At 37.9% G+C, this 25166-nt stretch overlaps 1 protein-coding gene across 2 annotated transcripts; it reads right to left on the reverse strand.

Annotated features, from left to right (window-relative positions):
* Nucleotides 1–1576: 1576 nt before the first annotated feature.
* On the reverse strand, nucleotides 1577–24950 carry LOC100892391 (hemicentin-2). Of its 2 annotated transcripts, XM_030989200.1 has the most exons (14): nucleotides 24819–24950; nucleotides 21594–21758; nucleotides 18574–18778; nucleotides 14560–14699; nucleotides 13277–13415; nucleotides 12585–12712; nucleotides 11558–11682; nucleotides 10860–11010; nucleotides 10037–10327; nucleotides 8296–8568; nucleotides 7348–7431; nucleotides 6628–6787; nucleotides 5893–6051; nucleotides 1577–3793 (listed from the first exon to the last, which is right to left on the reverse strand). In XM_030989200.1, the coding sequence occupies exons 1-14, from the start codon at nucleotides 24946–24948 to the stop codon at nucleotides 3595–3597; spliced, it is 2349 nt and encodes a 782-aa protein (XP_030845060.1). In that variant the 5' UTR covers nucleotides 24949–24950; the 3' UTR covers nucleotides 1577–3594. The 2 variants fall into 2 exon arrangements, with proteins under 2 accessions (XP_030845060.1, XP_030845061.1); XM_030989201.1 differs by lacking the exon at nucleotides 7348–7431.
* Between the last annotated feature and the right edge of the window lie 216 nt (nucleotides 24951–25166).

Raw genomic sequence — 25166 nt, forward strand, 5'->3', positions numbered from 1 at the left:
TTATAGGCAGTGAGTGTAAAATGATAGTAAAAGTGTGAATAAAAGACATGTTTACTTGAGTGATCGTTACAAGCCCTAAACCTTATAGAATATGGGCAGTGTAAAATGATCGTAAAAGTGTGAATTGAATACATGTTTACTTGAGTGATCGTTACAAGTCCTAAAGGCCCTTTTATACTTTCACGGATCGCATCACGGATCATCCCGGATCGTCGCTCCGGGATCATCCGTGTTATCTCCGGCATTACCGTGTATACACCGGGGAGGCATCCGGCGTGATCCTTGGCGTACCGGCATATCCGGGGAAAAATTAAGCTTGCTTAATTTTTACAATCCGTCCTCTTCCCCGTAGGCACCGTGTACCTCCGTGTAGCCGCCGAATACCTCCGGGACAGTCCGTGTAGACACCGGGAGGTCCGTATTAACACCGGTTTCATCCGGGTTTGAAATTCCGTATATCAAATGAGCGCCTACAAGCTCAAGTCACCCGTCAACATTCCGGAGATATCCCAATAGACAACGTACACCTCCGTGTAAAGGCCCTTTTACACTTTCACGGATCGCATCACGGATCATCCCGGATCTTAATCCGGGGTGTTCCGGAGTGCGACACCACGATTTCTTCTCGATGCCGGTGTGGATACGTTCCGAACTGGGTGTATACACGGGCAAGTACGGTGTTTCCACGGACAGACAAGGTAGCAACGCCGACCACGCCGGAAACGCATAAGGAGCTAACACGGATTTCAAGGAAGAGCACGGAGGCTACTGGGTACTTTTACGGTCCTTACACGATCCGGGATGATCCGTGATGCGATCCGTGAAAGTGTAAAAGGGCCTTAAGGACCGTAAAAGTACCCAGTAGCCTCCGTGCTCTTCATTGAAATCCGTGTTAGCTCCGTATGCGTTTCCGGCGTGGTCCGCGTTGCTACCTTGTCTGTCCGTGGAGACACCGTACTTGCCCGTGTATACACCCAGTTCGGAACGTATCCACACCGGCATCGAGAAGAAATCGTGGTGTCGCACGCCGGAACACCCCGGATTAAGATCCGGGATGATCCGTGATGCGATCCGTGAAAGTGTAAAAGGGCCTTAGGCCTATAGAATATAGGCAGTGTAAAATGGTAGTAAAAGTGTGAATGAAAGACAACATATTTATCTGAGTGATCGTTACAAGCCCTAAGGTCCATAGGCAGTGAGTGTAAAATGATAGTAAAAGTGTGAATGAAAGACAACATGTTTACTTTAGTGATCGTTACAAGCCCTAAGGCCTATATATTATAGGCCGTGTAAAATGATAGTATAATAATAGTATAAGTGTGAATGTTACTTGAGTGGTCGTTACAAGCCCTAAGGCCTATATAATATCGGCAGTGTAAAACGATAGTAAAAGTGTGAATGAAAGACAACATGTTTACTTGAGTGATCGTTACAAGCCCTAAGGCCTATAGATTATAGGCCGTGTAAAATGATAGTATAAGTGTGAATGTTACTCAAGTGGTCGTTACAAGCCCTAAGGCCTATATAATATAGGCAGTGTAAAACGATAGTAAAAGTGTGAATGGAAGACGACATCTCACTTTGAGGTATATCAAAGATATTTTAATAGAAACAATAATACTGTACAACAATGATAACAAAGTAGAAAGGTCCTACGACAAATATATGTACACGAACTGGTTCATTAAGTATTTTTCTTTGATGAGCCATTGCATGTTATAGAAAGCAGTTATAAAACACCACCTCTTTATGAAGCTGCGAACTCGTAAAATGTACAATGATAAGCGAATACAAAAATTCAGAAATCATTCCAGTATAAAGCATCTACAACTTGTTCCCCCTTTTACCTCCTATATGCGGAATTCCAATATACTTTTAACTTATCATTGGCGTTTGTACATTACGTGGACTTACACGTAATACATAACAAACAACTAACATGTATAATTTACATTGGTATTAAAAATGTGATATGGACTTATTAGAAATTAAATGTAACTTATATTACATTTAACATACACTTAATGTACATGACAAACTTCACATTGGTATTTAAGAGAACCACCTTCTGGAAGACTTTGATTATGTACGATCTAGGACATCCATTTGGGAAACGCGATCTATCAGATTAAACATCCATCAAGAACTATAACATTTTATAATAATAAGGAATACTAGTTGAACTTTACGTTTCATCAACCATTACATCCACTCTTCAATCTAACAAATATGTACACTTTAAATCATACTGTCTTTGATAGGTCCAGATTGTCATATTTTGCTTGGTATAGATAACGCTCAGTTCTGGCCACGCGATTGGCTTACTGCGAGTCATCGGATCACCGTGTCTGGTCAGGTGGTCGCGTTACATGACCTTTCGTGAAACGAAAGCGGAAAGTTATGTGCAAATGCATGTTATAAGGACGCGACCCTTGGAAGATTTACCGTAGAGTTTTCGTGTGTCGTGTAAAGTGTCGTGTAAAGTGGAACAGACCATTTGTAGATGAGAGGGTTATTTTATAAAAATTACCCCCGACCCGACGCGATGACCCGATGATTCGAAGTAATTTGAATTCATCCCATACAAATGGTTTGATAGCTGTTTTGAGAGTTAGTAGATTCGAATAGTTTTGGCGTGGATTTCTACTCCAAAACGAAGTGATTCCTAACATGGCTCCTAGAAGAATAGACTAAATTGTTACTCCTGTACACTTTTATTATTATTATTCATGGTAAACATAGTTTTAAGTCGATATTTTATAATTGAAATGCTGATATAGAAACATGTTTTATACGACTCTCATAATACCTTCACTGGTTTGATTAATATTGATAGTAGAACAATACCACCTTTAAAGCTGCAGGGTTGTTTCTGAGGCTTAGCACAATAACTTTTATTAATTCATAACGCAGGTTGGAAAGAAGTATACAGGGATTCTTAAAGGAAAAACTGAAAAGTAGATAGTCATATACCCCACGCCGCATTCTTAATGGCATATTCACAAATCATAACCTCTTTTACTCACTACAGATTAAAACTCCAGTCTGCCACGTTGATTGGAGTATATACAATGCATTTGTGACGAAAGTCGACATTAGTCCATTAAAGGAATATTAAATTGATTTTTTTTTTGGTCGTGGATCAGGAAGAGGACAGGTGCTTAGTACAGACGGGTATTCCCCTGGAGTTTCCATTTTAAAAAATACTCTTATATATCACAACTGACCAATGTAAGAGAGGCGGGTATGGCATATCATCATCACTGACACTTGACATTGTTTTAATAGACGGATATTTCTGTCGTCAGCTTCCCCCAAAGTGAATAAATAAGATGAATGAAAAAAATGTGGAGAAGGAAACGATGTAACATCCTGCTATTAGACGCTCACATCTCATTATTGTTACAAAAGTTTTCAGCTATCCGAAATGAGGCACAGCGTCCATTGCTCCAGCGTTTATATTCAGTTCAAAGACACCTCAGCTACTCATCTGAGTTCTGACACAAAACATCTTCTGCTACCACGAACAGTTGCTCACATCCTTCTTTAAATTTAAAGTCTTTTAATCAGAATTGAAGAGAGGCAACGCCCTTTTTATTCCAGTGTCTCTGGCAATCCGAAGAACGGGTCCACTCTCCTCTTTCTGCATTTCTTCAACTCCTCACCCGGTCCGGGGGCGCGGAACGATACCTCGTTCGTCTCAAAGTCCTCCGCATCAGGGTTGCCATAGAAACCGTTTGCCCCCGCCTTGGTGCAGTAGACCCATCTTCCTTGGCCAGCTTCTCGCATGCATCTGGAAAATGACAACGTTTAAATGATGAATGCATCTGGGGAATGACAAGGTTTAAATGATGAATGCATCTGGAAAATGACAAGGTTTAAATGATGAATGCATCTGGGGAATGACAGGGTTTAGACGATGAATGCATCTGAGCAATAGCAAGGTTTAAATGATGAATGCATCTGGGGAATGACAAGGTTTAAATGATGAATACATCTTGGGAATGACATGGTTCAAATGATGAATGCATCTGGGGAATGACAAGGTTTAAATGATGAATGCATCTGGGGAATGACATGGTTAAAATGATGAATGCATCTGAGCAATGGCAAGGTTTAAATGATGAATGCATCTGAGGAATGACAGGGTTTAGATGATGAATGCATCTTGGGAATGACATGGTTCAAATGATGAATGCATCTGGGGAATAGCAAGGTTTAAATGATGAATGCATCTGGGGAATGACAAGGTTTAAATGATGAATGCATCTGGGAAATGACAAGGTTTAAATGATGAATGCATCTGGGAAATGACAAGGTTTAAATGATGAATGCATCTTGGGAATGACATGGTTCAAATGATGAATGCATCTGGGGAATGACAAGGTTTAAATGATGAATGCATCTGGGAAATGACATGCTTAAAATGATGAATGCATCTGAGCAATGGCAAGGTTTAAATGATGAATGCATCTGAGCAATGACAGGGTTTAGATGATGAATGCATCTTGGAAATGACATGGTTCAAATGATGAATGCATCTGGGGAATAGCAAGGTTGAAATGACGAATGCATCTGGGGAATGACAGGGTTTAGATGATGAATGCATCTAGGGAATGACATGGTTCAAATGATGAATGCATCTGGGGAATGGCAGGGTTTAAATGATGAATGCATCTGGAAAATGACAACGTTTAAAAGATGAATGCATCTTGAGAATGACAAGGTTTAAATGATGAATGCATCTGGGGAATGACAGGGTTCAAATGATGAATGCATCTTGGGAATGACATGGTTCAAATGATAAATTCATATGGGGAATGACAAGGTTTAAATGACGAATGTATCTGGAGAATAACAAGGTTTAAATCATTGTATCATTGTATGTACTTATTTAACACAATAAATGAAAATGACACGTTCGTTACGACACAGTTTAGAACACATACGGTTTAATATCATTTCAAGGTAAATCAATGGGCGTAAACATAAGCCTGTGTCATGAACTATAACCTACCTGCAATGATAGTCTCTTCCATATCCAGTTAAATTCTTCATATACTGATGCTAGGCCATTAATTTTGAAGCACGATTGCTCTTAAACTTGACCTTAAACTAGATCTTAAACTAGATCATGAACTTGAAAATTAGGAAGTGCATTCAATGGAGTATCTGTACCTGCAATCTTCATCTTCGTCCTTCATACACGGATGATTAGAACTTTAATTCTAAATTGTATTTTAGCACCAATATTAACATGATTTCAGCTTATCTTGAGGGATAATAATAATAATAATATTGGATATTTATATAGCGCACAAATCTACCCTGAAGGGTGCTCAAGGCGCTCCAATATTACCCCGGCTCTGCTAGGCTACCGATTTCGGTGCTCACAGCATTCAAGGAGTTACTTCCTATCGGTCCCCATTTACTTCACCTGGGTGCCGTGTGGCAAATGGAGATCAATGTCTTTCCAAAGGACATTAGTGCCACGGCGGGATTCGAACCGGAGACCTTGTGATCGACAGTCTGGCGATGTATCCACTCGACCACGACACGACTACATAAATTGTATTCAAGGAAGAATCTCCCTGCAGTAATCATCTCTTTTATGTTTATACTTCATCCTTCCAATAAAATATGCTAATTCTGAACCATGTCTTTTTAAAATGTTCTTAAAATGAGCTTGAAATTGAACTTGAAGTATAACTTGAACTTGAATATGAACTTGAATGTGAAAGTATATTCAAGAGAGAACCAACCTGCAATCACGATCTTCATCCTTCATACATGGAAATTTATGATTTGATTTTAGTAACACGTTTCTTAAACATGACCTAAACCAAGAACTTGGACTATATCTAGACAAAGTGTATTCAAGGGAGTATTTACCTGCAGTAATCGTCTCTTCCATCGCCGTCCTCATCCTTCATATACCAGGTATTTCTCTCACCAATCTCGAAGCCTAGATTCGTCGTGTAGTTCACCTCCCCTTCACTCCCGGCGAGGACACAGGAGAGCTGGTACTGTCCCTCCACTGGCTCAATCACTCTGAATGCACATAAGATTCCAATATTAGATCAATATTTAAAGCCCGTCTACATTAGTTTCTCCAGAAGGGATTAGAGCTCCCTGCAAGGTCACTGACAGGTGGTTATCTCATCAAATCAGCTCTCAATTAACATTAAAAAAGGGGGACCAACGGTCACCGATTAGACATTGTTTGCTATAAAGATGGCGCAAGTAGCTGTAAGTAGTGCAGCGGTGCTTTAAAAAAACAATGTATATTTCTTTCTCAGATTAACAACGACCACTACAAAGTCATTGTTAATAATTCAATGACATTTCGCCTCGGGGTGATAGATGGGCCGGTATGAACACCACCTTGGGAGTGATAATTCCCACTATCATCGTCATGAGCAGTCAATATTTATATAATATAAAATTGAATTGTTTATTTCATGATGATGATCAAACAGACTCAATGACATTCAATCTATTGAACGAGAGGAAGCCAATTGTCATAAAGCAGCTTTAAGAATATGTGAACTTTATGTGCACTTAAATAAAAGGAATTGGGAAATTTGTTTCGTATACTGTTCACAAATATCCATTGGATTTGCTTACCTGCAATAGTCGTTGGCGGCGCCCTGTCCCTGGACGTCGGCCCATCCCCGAAACAGGTCTGGTATGCCTGTGTCTGTGACGTCATAGCGACGTAGTTTGAGTTCCATTAGAGATGAGGGAGCGGTTCCAAGTTCTGACAAATCATTATCTGACATATCATCTACAATAGATTCATGCAAATTAAGGAAAAGATTGCATTGGTTTATCGTATATTAGAATAATTTCATTATGAATCGAGTATTTCTGAATCTGAAGAATCACGATCAGACTAGCATGCTTGTTTAATTATGCTATCGTGGAGCAGTGCATCCACAATAAACATTGTCTTCTTTCACACAGAAGCTTTTTTTCACTGATTTATTTTAGAATTTATTGACACAAACTTGTTTTCCTCAAATTAAAAATGATTTTTTTTTTTAACTTCCGTCCTCCCCTACGTCTTCTTTCCTCCTTCTTCTTCTCCTTGTCTTCTCTTTGTCTTCTTCTTCTTCTTCTTCTTCTTCTTCTTCTTCTTCTTCTCTCTTCTTCTCCATTGTTTTGGTCCCATTTTCCATATACAAATTACAATTTCAAATACAATTGCAACGGCACCAAAAATCAGTCATACTTTTCATCTCCCGAACTTGCAATGCAGAAGGAAAAGAAATATGAGCAAAATGATTTTGTTTTGACTTTGTTTTAAGGCGGGATTGCAATTACATGCTATTTTCTCATGCTTACTCGTGCCCGATGGCTGCGGGGTGGCTGTCGTTGAGTTTGACATAGGGGGCGGCATTGATGATGCAGGAGTGATAGCAGTAGGCTCTGCGGTGAAGAATGAGCGAATGAAGGTTAATTTTACCCGAAAACACCGACTTTGCCTCAACATGTAGTGACAAAAACTAATGAAAATCAAAGTTTTAAGTTAGTATTGGCAGAGAACTTAAAAAAGAATATCGAAATGTCCGTTTCTACATGACAGACAAAAAAATGATGCGGTTTAAAAAAGAACAGTCCACATTTCCTTTCTCCTGATGCCCATGAAGCTAGGTCACTGCTTAAATTACCTTCTGAGAAAAACATTTTTGTCCAGTGATGTGCTGCTGTGGTTGCTTTATTACATGCAAGATTGCTCATTTAATTTCTCATTTCGATTTGACAAAGCTGGTTGCACATATGACGTCATTTGGATTGGAATTACTAGCCGCAATAAGCAGCTCTGTGAATGCACCCAACCCACACAGAATTAAATCAGCACAATATTTGCACTGTTAATTTCACGATCACTCTTTGTATTGTGCGTCAAATACCACTCTGACGCTGTTCTGCGCCAATTCACATCTCATGTGCAATTGAAGTACATGCATTAGTGAAAGAGCAGTAAAAAAAAATTAAGCGAAAATATAAAAATACACATAAAACAACACGTTTGTAGCATTATTTTCTTTTACTTTGATCATAAAAGCAAGCACCCTGAAATGATAAGAAAAATGACGGGTGGTGGGACAGCTTGACGGAACATAGCACAATGAACACAATTTAATGTTATTGACATGATGAATCATGAGAAGACTTCAGATAACATACAATAATATTGTGTAACGCGTAACTCAAAAATTAGCGCAGTCGCTGATGTAACATAACACAATGTAACATGAAATAACGCAACGCGATGTAACGTCAACCTACCAAGGATCTCTACCATCGCCGAAGATGACGCCGTCAGCACCCCGTTGTCATAGATACACTTGTAGGAACCGCCCATCTTGGAGGTGAGGATGGGGATGATAAGGGAGTTCTCTTCGAGGGAGAATCTCTGAAGGGTTTCATTGATTGGGAGACCGTTGCGGTACCAGGTCAGACTGGGTTCGGGCTCGCCGCTCGCCTCGCAGGTAAGCACGAGATCGTCGCCGATGATGACGTTGGTGTCGCTGATGGCAGTTTCCATTTCGAGTTTGGGTTCTGAGTTGGAGGAGAAAGGATGAGGATGAGGATGAGGAAAAGGGATGAGGTGAAGGGAAGGAGAGAGTGAAAAGATGGTAGGAGCATGAACAAAGTCGTCCTGATGGAGGAGCTGGCATTTGAGCAGAGGTAATATGGTCAGTGTTTATCATCCCCATTTAATCATCATTCTAGTCATCATCACCATTATTGTAATTACGATCATCTTTGACTATTGTCTTAAGCTTCAATAATCACCATCATCGTAATCACGGTCAAAATTGTCAACACTTTCATCATCATTACTATTTTGTATTCATTGTCATCATCATCATCAATGTCGCCAACCCTCTCACCGTCGTCGTCATTATCATCATCACTATCATTACGGTTATTGACTTCTTCGTCATCTCGACTATTCTTGATTTACCATCACCATCGTAATTATAATCATCATCACCATTTCTCCTCCCAAACCCCCTCACCATCATCATTACCATCATCACTATCATTACTGTAATCATCTTCCTCGTCATCTCAACTATTCTTGATTTACCATCACCGTCTTAATCATAATTCATCATCACCATTCTTCCTCCCCAACCCCCTCACCATCATCATTACCATCATCACTATCATTACTGTGATCATCTGCCTCGTCATCTCAACTATTTTTGATTATCATCACCATCGTCATTATAATCAACATCACCATTCCTCCTCGGCCTCCTATCCATCATCATCACCATCACTATTTATTCCTGTTATCATCTTCTTCGTCATCTCAACTATTCTTGATTTCTATCACCTATCGTAATTGTAACCATCATCACCATTTCTCCTCAACCTCCCCTTCATCATCATCATCATCATCATTATCGATACTGTTATCGTCGTCTTCGTCATCTTTATTAATCTTGATTACCATCACCATCGTAATTATAATCATCATCACCATTCTTCCTTCCGTGCCCTCCTCAATATCACTATCACCATCATTACTGTAATCATCTTTCTCGTCATCTCGACTATTCTTGATTACTATCACCATCGTAATTGTAACCATCATCACCATTCCTCCTCAGCCTCCTATTCATCATCATCATCATCACTATCATTACTGTAATTACTGTTATCATCTTCGTCGTCATCTTGGTTATTTTGTGTTACCATCACCCAACATAATTATAATAACCATCACTATTCTTGCTCCTCGACCCCCTCACCATCACCATTATCATCATCATCATCACTATCATTCCTGTTATCATCTTCTTCGTCATCTCGACTATTATTGATTACCATCACAATCGTAATTGTAATCATCATCCCCATTATTCCTTCCTCCTCCTCAACCTACTCACCATCACCACCACCACCACCACCACCACTACCACCACCACCACCACCACCACCACCACCACCACCACCACCACCACCTCCACCTCCAACTCCACCTCCACCACCATTACCCCTCCTTTAATCTCACCTCTAATACGCAGCTGTGCACTGACTCGCTCCATGCCATGCGGCGAGGTGACCAAACACGTATACTTCCCGGCATCGCGCACATTGACGTGATCAATGACGAGATCGGTGCCATTGAACGAATACCGCATGTCTCGATCAAGAGGAGGGACACCGATAGTGAAACCGTCCACCAACCAGTTTACAGTGGGAACAGGGTCGCCTGATGCTTGGCAATGGAAACGTATGGATTGTCCAATGTAGACGGTCGCATTGGACGGGCTTTCGGTGATTCGTGGTAAAGCTGCCGAAGCTGAAAAGATTTTAAAAAATAGTTTGGAAAATCAAAAGTAACCAAAATTGTATATTTCATATTTCGTCGGCGTTCTCATGAACCGATAAATTAATTTGGCTATTTTTCAAATTTTCTTTCTGTAAGAGTTCCGTACTTAAGAATAAGGAAGGGTTAGGATGAAACTAAAGTTTGAATTGTATTTCCATTATCACACACCTGGTTGCCAATTTCTTTCAAGATTCATATATTCCCATCTGATTTTGGTTTAAACTTGAAATATATTTTCTTTTAAATTTGTCATATGTTTTGAAATATATCATTATAATATAAAAGTCGTAATTTTTTTTTTATTCGGAAAAATTAGTTCATGAATCTGTTTTCTATTACACTCTATTCAATATTCAATTTAGCAAGGATCTCCAATATGTTTTATATCAATGGGAGTAAGCTTTTCTCCCTCTTTTTCGGAAAGATTGATTAATCCTTTTTGTTGTGGCTATATTTTTATTTAGTTTAATTATATTTGTATTAATTTTTTTATCGGACTTACCGATGACTTGGAAGTAGACATCGTCCACGATCTGCCCGACGGTATTGGATGCCGAGCAGGTGTATCGTCCAGAGTCGCTGGGCGTGGTCGAAGTGATATGGAAGCTGGTTCCGTTGTCGAAGAAGATGGTTCGAACACCATCCGCTACAAGCTAGATGATGTCAATCAAGGAAGAATTAGGTTTTTGCTTATATGTTTGTGTGTGTGTGTTTGTTTGTCTTTGTTTCCTTATGTTATGATATTCATGATAAAGTTATATTTAAACCAATTATTATTGTGAATTAAAAATTATGTCGAACATGTACTGCAATACACGACATTTATGCTTTGTTCGGGCGGCCGCCTCAAAACCCCAATTGTTTTGTATGGCCATCCTAGTTCCCATTATACCGTTTAAACAAAAAAATGTTCTATATTATACTGTAGGCCTACTGTAAATATTTATATTTTTCCTTCAAAGTGCTATCTAGATGTATTTTAAGTAATTACCTTCGCATTTTTAATGTATTTTCTTGAATTGAAATACACTAATACACTTCTTGTATAGGGCATATCACATGACATGCCTAATCGTGCTTCCAAAGAGATTTAGGATTAAGGCTTTCATACCGCAGGTAAAAGTACATTAATCAAGATATAATGACTTGATAACATCATAAAATGAATGGTTTTAGGACCCCTTTAGTGGCAATATTTACCGGTTCACCATTCTTGTACCACGTGATCGTCAAGGGTCTTGTCCCCTCTGCCTGGCATAAGAAGTCTGCTGTCTCTCCCTCATTCAGCGTTCGGTTGCGAGCAAATGCGGTGAAATATGGCGGCACTATATGGGAGAACGGAAAGAAATGTGAAATAATAATAATAATAATAATACTCAGTTTTTATATAGCGCAAATTACAATTAAGTCTCTAAGCGCTGTGGAAATATTAAATTAAGAAGATTGCATTAAAGATGCCTTTAACAAAAAGCATCAATCACGCTCTAAATAATTATTATATCAACGTTTCCCTGGCAGTCTACTGCGTTAAAGTGCTTAGGATCTCAATATTGTAGTTCGATATCTAAAAACATGAATCCTTTTCGAGCCCAGCTGCATCCCTTCCTTCACAGATAACCCCCATACCAGGAAAATCAAAATACCATATTGTCTGTATGGAGCCAGAAATTCATTACCTTATATCATTCTGCACATAATGAATGCCCTTCAAGGTCTGAACAGACGATGTGTAAAGACAAACGCCCTCTACATCGCATTCACACATATTTTCTCCTCTCTTACTCCTTAACGCCCTTTTTGCACTTACCTTTCACTTCGACGTGAATGAATCGCTTGTCGAGGTCCTACGCAGGTGAACCTCATACCATTGACATTTATATACCATATCGTTTGTATACAGCCAGAAAGACATTTACTCATAATTTAACGCAGAATTAATGCCCTTCTAGATCTGAACATACAACATTTAAAGCCTTACTGTCCTACTTGTAGCTTCTTCTATATAGAAAACTTCCCCAATCGGTGCATGTTGGTCCCTCATGATCCTCTTTTTCTTATGTTAGTTGAGAGCTGAGTTAATGAGATATCCACCTGTCAGTGACCTCGCTGTGTGGTATAATCCCTTCTGGCCCAGTAGTATTGACGGTCTTTATAGACAAACGCCCTCTACATCGCATTCACACGTACTGTCTCCTCTTTTACTCTTTAACACCCTTTTTGCACTAACCTTTCACTTCGACGTCAATGAATCGCTTGTCGAGCCCGGCTTCGTTCCGTCCTACACAGGTGAACCTCATACCAGTCTGGATGTCATTGATGTTGCTTATGATGACGGTCGACTCCGTACCGTTCACCCTGGTGAAATATTAAACATGATGTCTCAGGGTAAATGCAACGAAAAGTTATCTTGTCAAATCTCTTAAGCGTGCCTGCACTACTTGTTTCTATTTGCGCCCTCTATATGGCCAACAATAAGTGCCTAAGCGGTACCCGTTAGTCCCCCATGATTCCCCTTTTCTTATGTTAATTGAGAGCTGATTTGATGAGATAATCACCTCCTAGTGACCACCAAGGGAGGTCTAATCCTTCCATGCCAAACTAGTGCAGATATGTTTTAAAGTAATCAATCAATTTTAATACAAATTCGAAAGCAATGTTCGTAGGACATGATATAGTAATTGTATTGACTCAAAGAATTTGATATATACAGAATATGCCTTTTTCGCTGATCATTCTTGCAACCATTGGTTGGATTTCAAAGAAGATAAAAAAAAAAACGTTTCTAAATATGCTTTGTACTACATTGACACTTTGAAGTACATAGCATTGGAATAGCAATTATAATTGCAATACCTGTGACTATTACATGAATATACGAGGCTCATAACTATACATGGAAAATTTGAATCAAAATCTCACCTTTGTGAAACGAATTGGCCATCCTCCCTCTCCCAGTAAACCTTGGGAGGGGGAACCCCCGTGAATTCACATTTCAGTTCCAGTGTCTCCCCCTGGATAATCAACGCACTCTCTGGAAACTTGACGATTCTAGGTGGTACTGGTTGGCAAATAAGGAGGAATATCAATTTCAATTTCAAACCAATTTATTTCTGCTTTCAGAAAAAACATTTCAATTATGAACAATTACAACAATTTAGGAATACATTTTTGAAACAGAGGGGTCCACTTAAAATCAATGCCTGACAATTATGGACCTTTAAATGATTCTTAGGAATAATGAGTAATTCAATCAACAAATTGTAACTACAAAAGGAACTACAAAATAGGAAAACAAGGGGGAATGCCAACAGAGATGAGAACGGCTCTCAGGTGATAAATAAGTAGCAATTGCATTACTTGAGTTTATATGTATAGCTACATATCTCCATCCATATCATATCATATCTCAATCATCAATACTGTCACTACCTTATCACCACCAGCCCCATCGTCATCATCACCACCATCACTTACAGCAACATCAGAACCTCCTTCAACCCCATCTCATAATCCTCATCATGATCATGATGAACATCATCATCATCATCACCACCATCACTTACAGCAACATCAGAAGCTCCTTCAACCCCATCTCATAATCCTCATCATGATCATGATGAACATCATCATCATCATCACCACCATCACTTACAGCAACATCAGAAGCTCCTTCAACCCCATCTCATAATCCTCATCATGATCATGATGAACATCATCATCATCATCACCACCATCACTTACAGCAACATCAGAACCTCCTTCAACCCCATCTCATAACCCCATCATCATCATCATCATCATCCTTATTACCATGATCATCATCACCATCATCATTACCGCCATCATCATCTCCATCATCATCATCATCATCATTATAACCATCATCTCCATCATCATCATCATCATTATAATCATCATCATCATCATCATCATCACCATCATCATCATCATCATCATCATCATCATCATCATCATCATCATCATCATCATCATCATCATCATCATCATCATCATCATCATCATCATCATCATATCCACCACAACAAAACCACAACCACCTAATATAATGAACACCTTTTTATCATCACCAGCATCTGGACGTACACCATCCCCGTGTTTGTACACAAATTATAGTTTTGTTTCTTGCTTACTTATGTTATGGTGTTTTTATGTGATTGGCTTGTGTTTAAATCTTTTTATACCTAAAACTGTAATGGAGGCAACACTCTCCTCCACGCCTGCCTGGTTCTCGGCGATGCACATGTATAACCCAGCATCCTCGGGCATCATGTCAGCAATTATCAGAATAGCGCCCTCTCTGCTGTATTCTTCGGCGAGAATCCTAAAGACGTGAAGAGAAAACGTGATGAAAAGTGAGAACTATTTGTTTATGCACAGGTAAATCAAGATGAATAGAGAATTGAAGTTAGAGACAGTGTATAAGAAGAGAGATAACAGAAAATGATTATAAACAAAAAGGAAGGGAGAAAGAGAGTGTGTGAGAGAGAGAGAGAGAGGACAAATAAAGCATTTATTCGTTTTTTGCACTAAACATTAATTTATAAACATGTAGACGACAGATACAAAAAAAGAGGGAGAACCAACATTTTGGTTAAAAGCACTGTTTCAAATATTTAATCACCCATGTTTTGAGTCAAGTTCCAGACTTCCCGATATTTGTTCGAAAAAGTGTCTCAAGTTTATTATTGTGTAAATAATCAGAACAAGAAACAAACGAGCCAATACTACAAATAAACATCCAACCACAAAACATCTGTAACCGGGACTATCTAATACTTTTTCTTGTAATGAACCTGAACCTGTAGATCAATGTCTGTTACATCGACTACAACTCCAATATCAGCCGGCATATTTGTCTGTCACGAATATAACCTCTTCAGGAGAGCACTAGTCATCCATTACAATAAATAGGCCATGGACAGATTGGTTTCACCCTAAAGTTTCAAACCGACGTAATGACAAATTGTTATTCCATAATCTACATTTAATCATGGGTCTTTGAACTCTAGACAGATAACTCGACGGTTTTGAAAGCGTGCGGGAGTTGAAAATGGGGGAAAGGAAGTATGTCCCCCTCATGAAGTGGACGAAGTTAGAACATTCGTGCTCGGTGAAGAATATGCTTTTGATTTAAGCCCAAGAGTTTCCTTCGTCGACATAATTTCTGGTATAGTCATAATTGTACAAACCCCTCACTCCCCTCAAGCCTCAAGCTATATTTTCCAGGTACAATTCCCATGTGGACTACTCGGACGTGATCGTCACAAGAGCAAAGACAAGCCATGAAAGTCTGCCCCTCCATTATAGTATATATATTCAATAAACTGTAGTTCTATAATTGTGAACTGACGTTGACCTTCATAGAATACTTAAATAGGGAGGGAGATAATTATGACAGAAAAGTGAGGAAAATGGAACTGAGAAATTAAAGGGATAAGATTGAAAGAAGGATGCTCCTAGAATGCGAAATAGAGATATAGGGTAACTGACAAGAGAGAGAGAGAGAGAGATAGAGAGAGAGAGAGAGAGAGAGAGAGAGAGAGAGAGAGAAAGAAAGAGAGAGGGAGAGGGAGAGATATGAGAGAGAGAGAGATAGAGAGAGAGAGAGAGAGAGAGAGATATGAGAGGGAAAAGGGGAAAGAGAGGGGTATAGGACGAGATTGCAGTATGGCGAGCAAGGGAGAAAAGTCACAGAGAGAAAGAAAGAGGGAAGAGGTGGATTGGGAAAAAAAGGAAAGAAACTATAGCAAAGTGTGAAGAGAGATAGAGAGAGGGATAGAGCCCCAAAAGCCCGCGAGAGAGAGAGAGAGAGAGAGAGAGAGAGAGAGAGAGAGAGAGAGAGATACAGATGACAAGATAGAGAGGCAAAGATACATGTCTCATCAATATCCCCCTCCGGCAAACAATCAGTCTCACTATATTAACCATGACACATGGAAAAAATACAATGTCAAAAATTCTCATTACTTCTTCGGACAGTGCATTTCAAATAGGACTTCTCTCCCCCTTTAAAAGCAAATCACTCAGCTTTTTGGGAATGACTAATATGCCTCTCGAGGCGTTCCCGTTACAAGATTTTTACCTTTGATATTCACAAAAAGGAAGAGAGAGAAATATAATCTCTTCTCCGATTTCATCTAATTTCCGTCAAGTCGTTCAAAGAAACGTCTCGATTGTCAATCTTAATTCAGATGACAAAACTCGTTATAAAGTTGATTTCATAATTTGAATCGTGTTCCTGGGACGTTAAAGATAAAGTCGAGTACCGGTCATCCTATTGAATTGTGAAAGAAATTGTCTGGGACAATCGGGGTTAATTGACCGGTTTACTAACATTACATGCCAACAATTATGGGTGTTGTTTTCCTGGGGAGCTAGTGACAAGTTATATCATTAACCTGTTAGTAATACATGAACTACAATACTTGGAATCCAGTCTGAATACTTTACTTGCTGCTATGTCGAGCAAGCCTCGGTCAAGCTATTGGTTGTCAAGAACATCCTTTGTTTAAAAGAATGCATGCAATTTGAATATGTTATTCAACCGGTATATTGTGTTGTACATAAGAAACAAATAATGTCAGGATTTAAAAGGATCAAAATGGAAAGAATCTGGCTCAATATTATTGAGGATGTCCACACAGAAACGGGGGTATGGGCCTGTTCAAACATGTGATCTGAAAATTTGGTCCAAACCATTTATTTATTTATTTATTTATTCCGTTTTATTTAAACAAGGTTTTTCTGGTAATATTTTGAATATGAGTCCAATTAAAGAACATTCCTTATAGGGGTCATTTCCACCCTGATATTCTTCCAGAATGACTTCAAGAGAATGACGAAAGTTCACAAATTATTCATCATCTTTCCAGAACTCAATATTCTCTTTAACATGTTTTAGGTCATGTTGCACATATTGTGATTGATTCCGTTCTTATTTGATTTTCCGAGGTATTACATTAAATGTTTTGAATATGGGGTCATTTCAAGAACAATCCTAATAGCGGAAATTTCCACCACGGTTTTCTTATAAAATGACATAAAGAGGATGAGGAATCCCAAATTTTTGTATCTTTACCAGAACTCAATATTCTCTTTAACATGTTTTAAGATCATGTTGCACATTATTTTGATTCAGTTTTTATTTTACTTCCGAGGTATTACATTCAATGATCTCTATCCGCTATCACCTTTCGGTTGGGCATCATGCGCCTCCTACACATCTTCCTAGAATTACTAGAAATAAATATCAGACATGTTTCAAGATAATTGAAAGCATATTTTCACAATTTCTTGTTTTGAAACATTATGCCATATCCTGGCTGTACTGGAAATAGGCGGGGTTTACGGGCTGTCATCTCAATGTTATGTATTGGGTTACAATGTGATTTTGCAGTATACAGATAAACATTTTATTAATGCTATTAATGTTATTGATAGTCAGAAAAACTGACTTCTTATGGCTGAAGCAAATTTGAATTATGTAAGTCGATCTTTCCGGGAAGTATGATCATAATCATATAATTGAATAATCTTTTCTATAAACGTTGATAAACAGTAAGATTTAAAACATTTTATGGCCTTGGATTTAATTCTTGTAATTAGGTCAAACTGCCTAAAAATTCGATTTATATATTGAAGGAAACTCTGAGGACAATAATAAATGAAAAGGAAAGAACGAACAAAAAGAAGACAAAAACAAATAGAATCAAATTGAAGCAAAAGCAAATCATATTATTAAAATTAAATCAGATTATTAGATTTCCAGCATCGCACATGTTACGTGACTTCCAGTGTAATACTTTGTTTTATTTATACATTTATATAATAAAATAAAATAAAATCACATCAGGGAGGTGTTTCAAAAAGATTCTAAGTTGAAATTATCTTTAAGTTGGACTTAACAAATATGGAAAGCCGTTAGCATATTTGAAAATAGTTTGTAAAAGTTATTTTAAGAGGCATAACATGTTGATTCAAATCGTTCATATTTCTGTAATCAAGGAGATTTCATGTTCTTTGAGTGCAATTTATATTAAAAAATCAAAAATACTTCAGTATTCGCTTTTGAATATATTTATTTTAAGGCTACAAATGGCTCTCCATAATTTAAAAGTCCAACTTAGAGTTAAGTTCGACTTAGGATCTTTGTGCCCCCCCCCCCCCATATCATATAAAATCAAATCAAATCTTACTTATGTTCAGGCATCGGACCAGCTATCCTCCTCCACGTATACTCCAGCGCCCCCGATGCAAAGCAGTTCAGAGTGACAGTCTCGCCTTCAAACACCGTCTGGTCCATGGGGCGTTCCAGAACCTTTGGGAGGGGCTGGGGCGTGGTCGCCTCGTTGGTGGTGATATCCAATGTGGTACTCAACATACCGGGAGCTATTGTGCTTTCTAAGGGATCGGGGAGGATAAAAGGAAATAGTTGAACATAAATCTTAGAAAGAAATGCGTGGGTTCTAATCCCACTCCTGACACCATTTTCATGGAATCTTCGTTCTTCCCTATCCTTATTCTTATTTCCTTTCTCCTCTCTTTTCTCTATTCTTCTTTTTTCCTTTCTCTTAATGAATGTTTCCAACTAAGAGAAAGTTTGCTACTATGAATAATAAGAAAGTCACATGAACTAAAGAAACAGTGCACTGTACATAATGTGCATACAGAAAATGGAAGATTTTATTATGAAAGTTGTAAAAGTTTCGATTTCCAGATTCTACTTCATTATTCTTTCATTCAGTAGTACCAATCATTTTCTAACAAAATATTCATAAAAATACAATGGATATAATGGAAAATAGCTTGAATAGGAAACGGAATACAACACATAGGAAATAATGAGAATGACATTTGAAGATGGATGGTTGACATGATAAAGCCCCAAATAATACCCCCCCCCCCCAAGAAGAAAACAAAACAAAACAAAAGAAGTATACAGGAATAAAGAAAGGTGATGACAAAGCGATGACGTCATAAGCGTGAACTGTGATTGAGAAATATACATATGCAACACAGTAACAATACACTGGCGGATGAAAATACTGTTATACTCATTACGATAACAAACAAAGGAATGGCGAAAATATAAAGAATGACGATAATACAAAACGGTTTCAAATACAAAAGAATGAACCTACAACAATGAAACACTTATGAAAATATGAGATGTTAATAGCAAAGACATGGGTAATGTTTAATTAAATTTTGTTGTAGCTATAATGAGATGACACACGGAACATGACTAATTCAGAGAGATTTGGTGCAAATGATGAAAATTATGAAATGGAAGGCGTGAAAAGTTGCTAAAGATGACGCCTGTATTGAAATATGAGTATGAAAATGACGTATGACTAAATTATTTCGAAAGAACAACAACACATATGAATAAAGATAGAGGTAAAAAGCTTTTATAATGAAATGAAAAGAGAATTCATGACTATTAAATCAAACTATAATTCGATAATGGAGTCAGCATCTTCATTATAGACTCATAGTCGTCTGCAAGTCTGCGAATTAAGATGAATTAAGACGTGTGAGTCAGGAAAAGAGTGTTAGAAAGTGCCTAAGGCGATTGGTCAACAAGAGCATAAAGTCTTTATAAAATAGGGATTTAGACAGGAAAGAGATAGGAAAATGTGTGAGAGACAGAGAGGTGATAAAAACAAAATAGGAGAACAAATTCCTATAGCAGAGACATCAGAAGGTAAAAAAAAAAAAAAAAAAACATAAAGGGAAGAAATGGAGCACAGGAGAGAGAAAGGGAGACAGACCGAACAGAAATACTGAAAGAGATAGAGAGAAAGAGGCAGAGAAAGTGTTAGGTGAGAAAGAGAGAGAGAGAGAGAGAAAGAGAGAGAGAGAGAGATAGAGAGAGAGAGAGAGAGAGAGAGAGAGAGAGAAAGAGAGATAGGGAGGAGAGAGTGAGAAAAAGAGAGGAGACAGAGGGAAAAGTAGGAGGAGGAGAGAGAGAGAGAGAGAGAAAGAGAGAGAGAGAGAGACAGAAAGAAAAAAACCAAAACGAAAGAAAATAACAACTACCAAGGGATTGATGACGAAGGGTTGGACCGTGGATGAAATGGTGATCGCTACGATGGGTGAGTCACAGATAGATGTGTGATAAGCAGAGCGATCAATTAAAAAGCAATTGCGAAGTAAACAGAATAACTCTTTCACACAGTCCAACTTACTGTTTTGCTTGCGGGCCGATAAGAAATATACAGTTCCACATCTTCAATCAATCAATTCTTCCGATTCATTACAAAATAGGATTCTGGGTAAATGCTGGTCAATGAATGATCCGCGGGTATTACTTTTCCCGTCCTATTTCAAAAACGCTTATGGGTGCTTTATTCATCTTTTTTATGACTCAGTCTACCTCCTCTCATTTTAAAACTCCTTTTGCCTTTTTATTCCTCACATCATTCTCCAATTCTCCATTGTACAAAAGAATTGAAAATATTCCACTTTCCTGTTTGAAAGCAGCGACCCGTAAAAGGCGTGACTAAATGAAGACGAACGTGATGGCACCGTGAGTCACGTGACAGCATGATATGAGCCAATCACTAGGGTCTGTCTTTATCAGATGCACGAAAAAAGTGAAGTAATTTTGAAAAAAAGTGTTCACGTGACAAGAGCACAAAGGGAATAGGAGACACTAAGGAAACGAGTAAAAACAAACATGGGCGACACCGTGGCGCCATGGGTCACGTGACTATATGGTACGAGCCAATCACTGCCTATCTTTACGAGATGAAGGAAACAGAATGGTTAAAGAAAAGGATAATGGAAGTCGAAAAACTGTTGAAAGAGCAACGACAAAATGAAATGATAAACAAATGAAAAGAATGAGCGATAGAAGTTGAATGGCACCTTGACGCCATTAGTCACGTGACGACTTAGAATAAGCCAATCACAGGTAAGCTTTGGGAGATGAATGGAAATGAGATGAGATGAGATGACGTAATTTTGGAAGATGACAATGGTCGGGGGTCATGTACACGTACGGTACTTTGTCCACACATAGCAAAATGAAATGAAAGGAAAATGAAAAAGGGTGTGAAGATGTAAGATGAACGGCTTCGAGGCGCCACTGGTCACGTGACGACCTAGAGTACGCCAATCAGAGCCAAGCTTTAGGTGATGAATGGAAATGGCATGAAATGAAGCACTATGAAAGGTGACAGGGGTCAGAGGTCATGTACATATATGCTACCTTGTCCACAGGTTCGGATACAAGCCTCCTTCGTTTCAAACCGGTTCTTGTTGCCAAGGCAACCACCGTAAGTGAATGTCTGGCAAGTTTTTGCCACCCGGTCGAAGTACCAGAAAGGATGGTAGGTGCTACACGGTCCGATCTCCTTGTGAAGTTTACAATGGGCTAGAGGAAAAAAGGTTGGAAATGAATCCGATGTGTATTAATAAACGTAGTTTTGATATTAGAGACATCAAATACTCGAAATTATCATACTTACAAGCATGGTTTTTGAAAAAATACAATAGTTTATGTGCAATGTAACTTTGAACTCAATAGTATGCATAATATACGGTATTGCCGGTAGGATTTCTTTTTTATCTTGAATAAAAAAAAATCATAAATAAAACGTACTATTGAAGGGAACGTATGAAGCCAAGTAGAACATATAACCAGTTTCTTGTTCGAGTTTGGGGGAATTAGGATATATTTCTCCCCTTTTCAAATTGTCTAATAATTGATAATGACTTTACAAAATAGACATGATAGACGTCATTAATTTTGAAATGGACATATATTAATATTAACAAAACTGTGTAGTAATAAACTCAAAAGGCACAGCAAACCGAGTATCATTATTTTGATCACAGTGATGTTACCAATCAGAATTGTCTTCTCTCCATAATTCATGATTCGTATTTTTTAGCATAATAAAGCATAAAACGAGATAGAAATACAGAGATTAAAATAACCCAAAGCATCAATATAAAGAATTAAACCAGACAAATCCATTACAACAAAAAAAAAGAGAAAAGGAAAGGCCTTTATGTAAAAAAAAAAAAAATCATCTTCTCTGCATAAAGCAGAACATAAGTTAAGAATAGTCTTTTAATCCTGTTTATCTTCAGATCTTAAGTCACCAAACGTAATATTTTTCTTGAATCACAAGTCCATTCACAGTCTCACAAAGAAATTCATAAAAGAGTAGTCATGTTTGTATTTCGTCATATCACGACCATTTCGTATTCAATAATAATACATCTTTTAATCCTGTTTATTTTGAGATCTTAAGTCACCCCAAATCATATTTTTCTTCAATCACAAGTCCATTCATACTCCCACAAAAAAATTAATAAAATGGTAGTCATGTTTGTATTTCGTCACATCACGATCAGTTCATATTCAATAATAACAATTCTTTTAATCCTGTTTATATTGAGATCTTAAGTCGCCAAAAGTCATATTTTTCTTGAATCACAAGTCCATTCACAGTCCCAAAAGAAATTTTACAAAAGGGTTTGTATTTCGTCAACTCAAGATCATTTCATCAGCACTTCGTACAGAAAGGAAAAACCAAATTATTTACGCAATAGCACAATTAAATGTGTCTCTTTATCATCAAACAAAAAAAACGGAGGTGTGACAATTGATTCCCCCTCCCTAGATATAGGCTAAGCTCCTAACCCCAACAAGAGGGTGGCTTCCACTTCTAGGAGAAAACCAGCTCTTATTAAAATAGTTGACAATGGCAAAACATCCAAATTGCTCAGTTGCGCCAACTGCAGCGGCGATAATTTATGTGACTGTTATTTTGTAACACTTTTCTTGATGTTTTAACCTTTCCATTTCGACAATTTCCCACCAGCGAGACAATGGCCGGGCCGCTATTTACCGCCTTTAAATCAACACGTTCTGTCGATTTGATGGCGATTAGGTTACACTTTTTTTCCCGGGTGGCACAAAAGGGGTACTCTTGAGTGACGTCCGGGCCACAGCGGGGCAGGATGTCGCTCCACGCCCGCACCGCTGTTCAACGCCAATCATTTCGTGTTCTTTTTAAGGTTTACACTTTTCTTGTGGTCCCTGAAGTCAAGTTGAATGCCAATGGCGTATTTAAACTGACGTACTGTTATAAATAATAGTGATAAATAGGTAAACATGGCGTATCCAGGAGAGGGCGGAGCGGGAAAACGCCCCCCCCCCCTGGTTGCATGTTTGAAAATATACATTTTTCCTCATTAAAACTAATGGCAATATTTCGCTGAAATAAACCAAATGAATGTATTGCAGAGTGCTATAAAAAGTTTAAGGAAACTTTAAGACAAATTTAAGACATTACATCAACACATTATCCTTATTTTGCCCCATCTTTTATCCATGTATGGATACACCACTATATGATGTACAAGAATAAATACAATTTCTTCAAAGAGGGAGTTGTAATTCAAACCCTCTGATTCACCACCCTGTTCAGTTCACACGTATGAATCATCTTTCCAGAAACATCGAATCCGTAAAAAGAAGAAATTAAATGGTGCCAAAGCTGAAATATGGAATGTTAAAAGAGTTTGTTTCGAATTGCTACTTACGATGGTTTATGCTTCTATAGTTTTACTGGTTATGCGGGTTCTTTTAACAATGTTCAATATCATCTAGATCATTTTGAATGTATTCATTTCATTGGTAGCTCCTGTATGTAAATTAAACAGCTACTTTGCTGACATTTTGCTTCTTGAGTTGGGTACAATTCTTCTCCAGTGTTATAGCGAAAAGTTAATGTATCGAAATTCGAACTCTTCAGGTACTTTTTTGTCTTCTTTTTATATTCTAAAACGAATATGAACTAAATGGCAAATACAAACTTTTGAAAATGTTGGCCTGTTTTAACCATGTTTAGTAGCATTAACATACTCTAATGTATATTTCAATTTGATAAAGTAGAGAAGAGATTAAAAAACTAGCTTCGTCTTTTCCTTAATTTACACCGGTATATCTATAAAGTTTTTTACACAAAGCAAAAATATTAATACAAATGAAAGTATGGTAATATTTGGTTCATCCAAACAGCCTTAGGAAAGATGACAACTGCACCCGCTCCTTAAATTTTAAGCTCATATAATTTTCTAAAGAGGGGTAACTAGAACTTGTAATACTCCTATGTAATACACTCATTTCTTTTAATCATAACTAAACCACATTTGGGTGGCTCGTTGTGAATACATGTGCTAAACACTGTGCATATCCGTAACTACTAATCTAATATTCTTAAATGTGACTACATTTGTAGTTATTAATACCATTAATGCTTTTGGCTTTTGGCACTTTAAATGTACATGTATATAATAATGGATATGTGCAAAACAGAAATACAAATGGGTTAACATAATACTTAATACATTTCGCATTTTTCTTCTTTCTCTATGACTTTCAATATTCCGATGTAATAATTATTGATCATGATGTTACCTGGCTTTGGTGGCTCGTAGTGGATACATTTCGGCGTCTTTCTCTCCGGGTTGTAGGAAGGTAATGTATCACAGTTCAGCTCTACTGGCCATTCTAGCGGGGACTCGGTTATCTGACTCTCACACTCCATCTTGGCCTGGAAAATGATAAGAAACAAAACGGCATTAAAGGATAAGTTTCACATTCACATCCAAACTAACATGTAAGAGTGTAACGAGTTCCAAGAACATGATGAAATATTTATATATATATATATATATTTGTGCGTTTGTTTGTTTTATTTATTTATTTCGATACGGTGATAAAAATTGTTTTCAGCCGCAAGGCTGTTTTTTAGCAAGTCCGTAT

Source organism: Strongylocentrotus purpuratus, unplaced genomic scaffold (genome assembly GCF_000002235.5).
Source record: "Strongylocentrotus purpuratus isolate Spur 01 unplaced genomic scaffold, Spur_5.0 spur5_scaffold_18, whole genome shotgun sequence".
Classification (NCBI taxonomy): domain Eukaryota; kingdom Metazoa; phylum Echinodermata; class Echinoidea; order Camarodonta; family Strongylocentrotidae; genus Strongylocentrotus; species Strongylocentrotus purpuratus.

Coding starts and splice junctions, on each gene's coding strand:
- LOC100892391 (XM_030989200.1), bottom strand. CDS start 24,948: ATGGAGTGTGAGAGTCAGATAACCGAGTCCCCGCTAGAATGGCCAGTA. Junction 11,683..12,584: donor CATTGACGTCGAAGTGAAAG/GTTAGTGCAAAA, acceptor TCTCCCATATAG/TGCCGCCATATTTCACCGCA. Junction 6,052..6,627: donor GCCGCCAACGACTATTGCAG/GTAAGCAAATCC, acceptor ATGTGCATTCAG/AGTGATTGAGCCAGTGGAGG.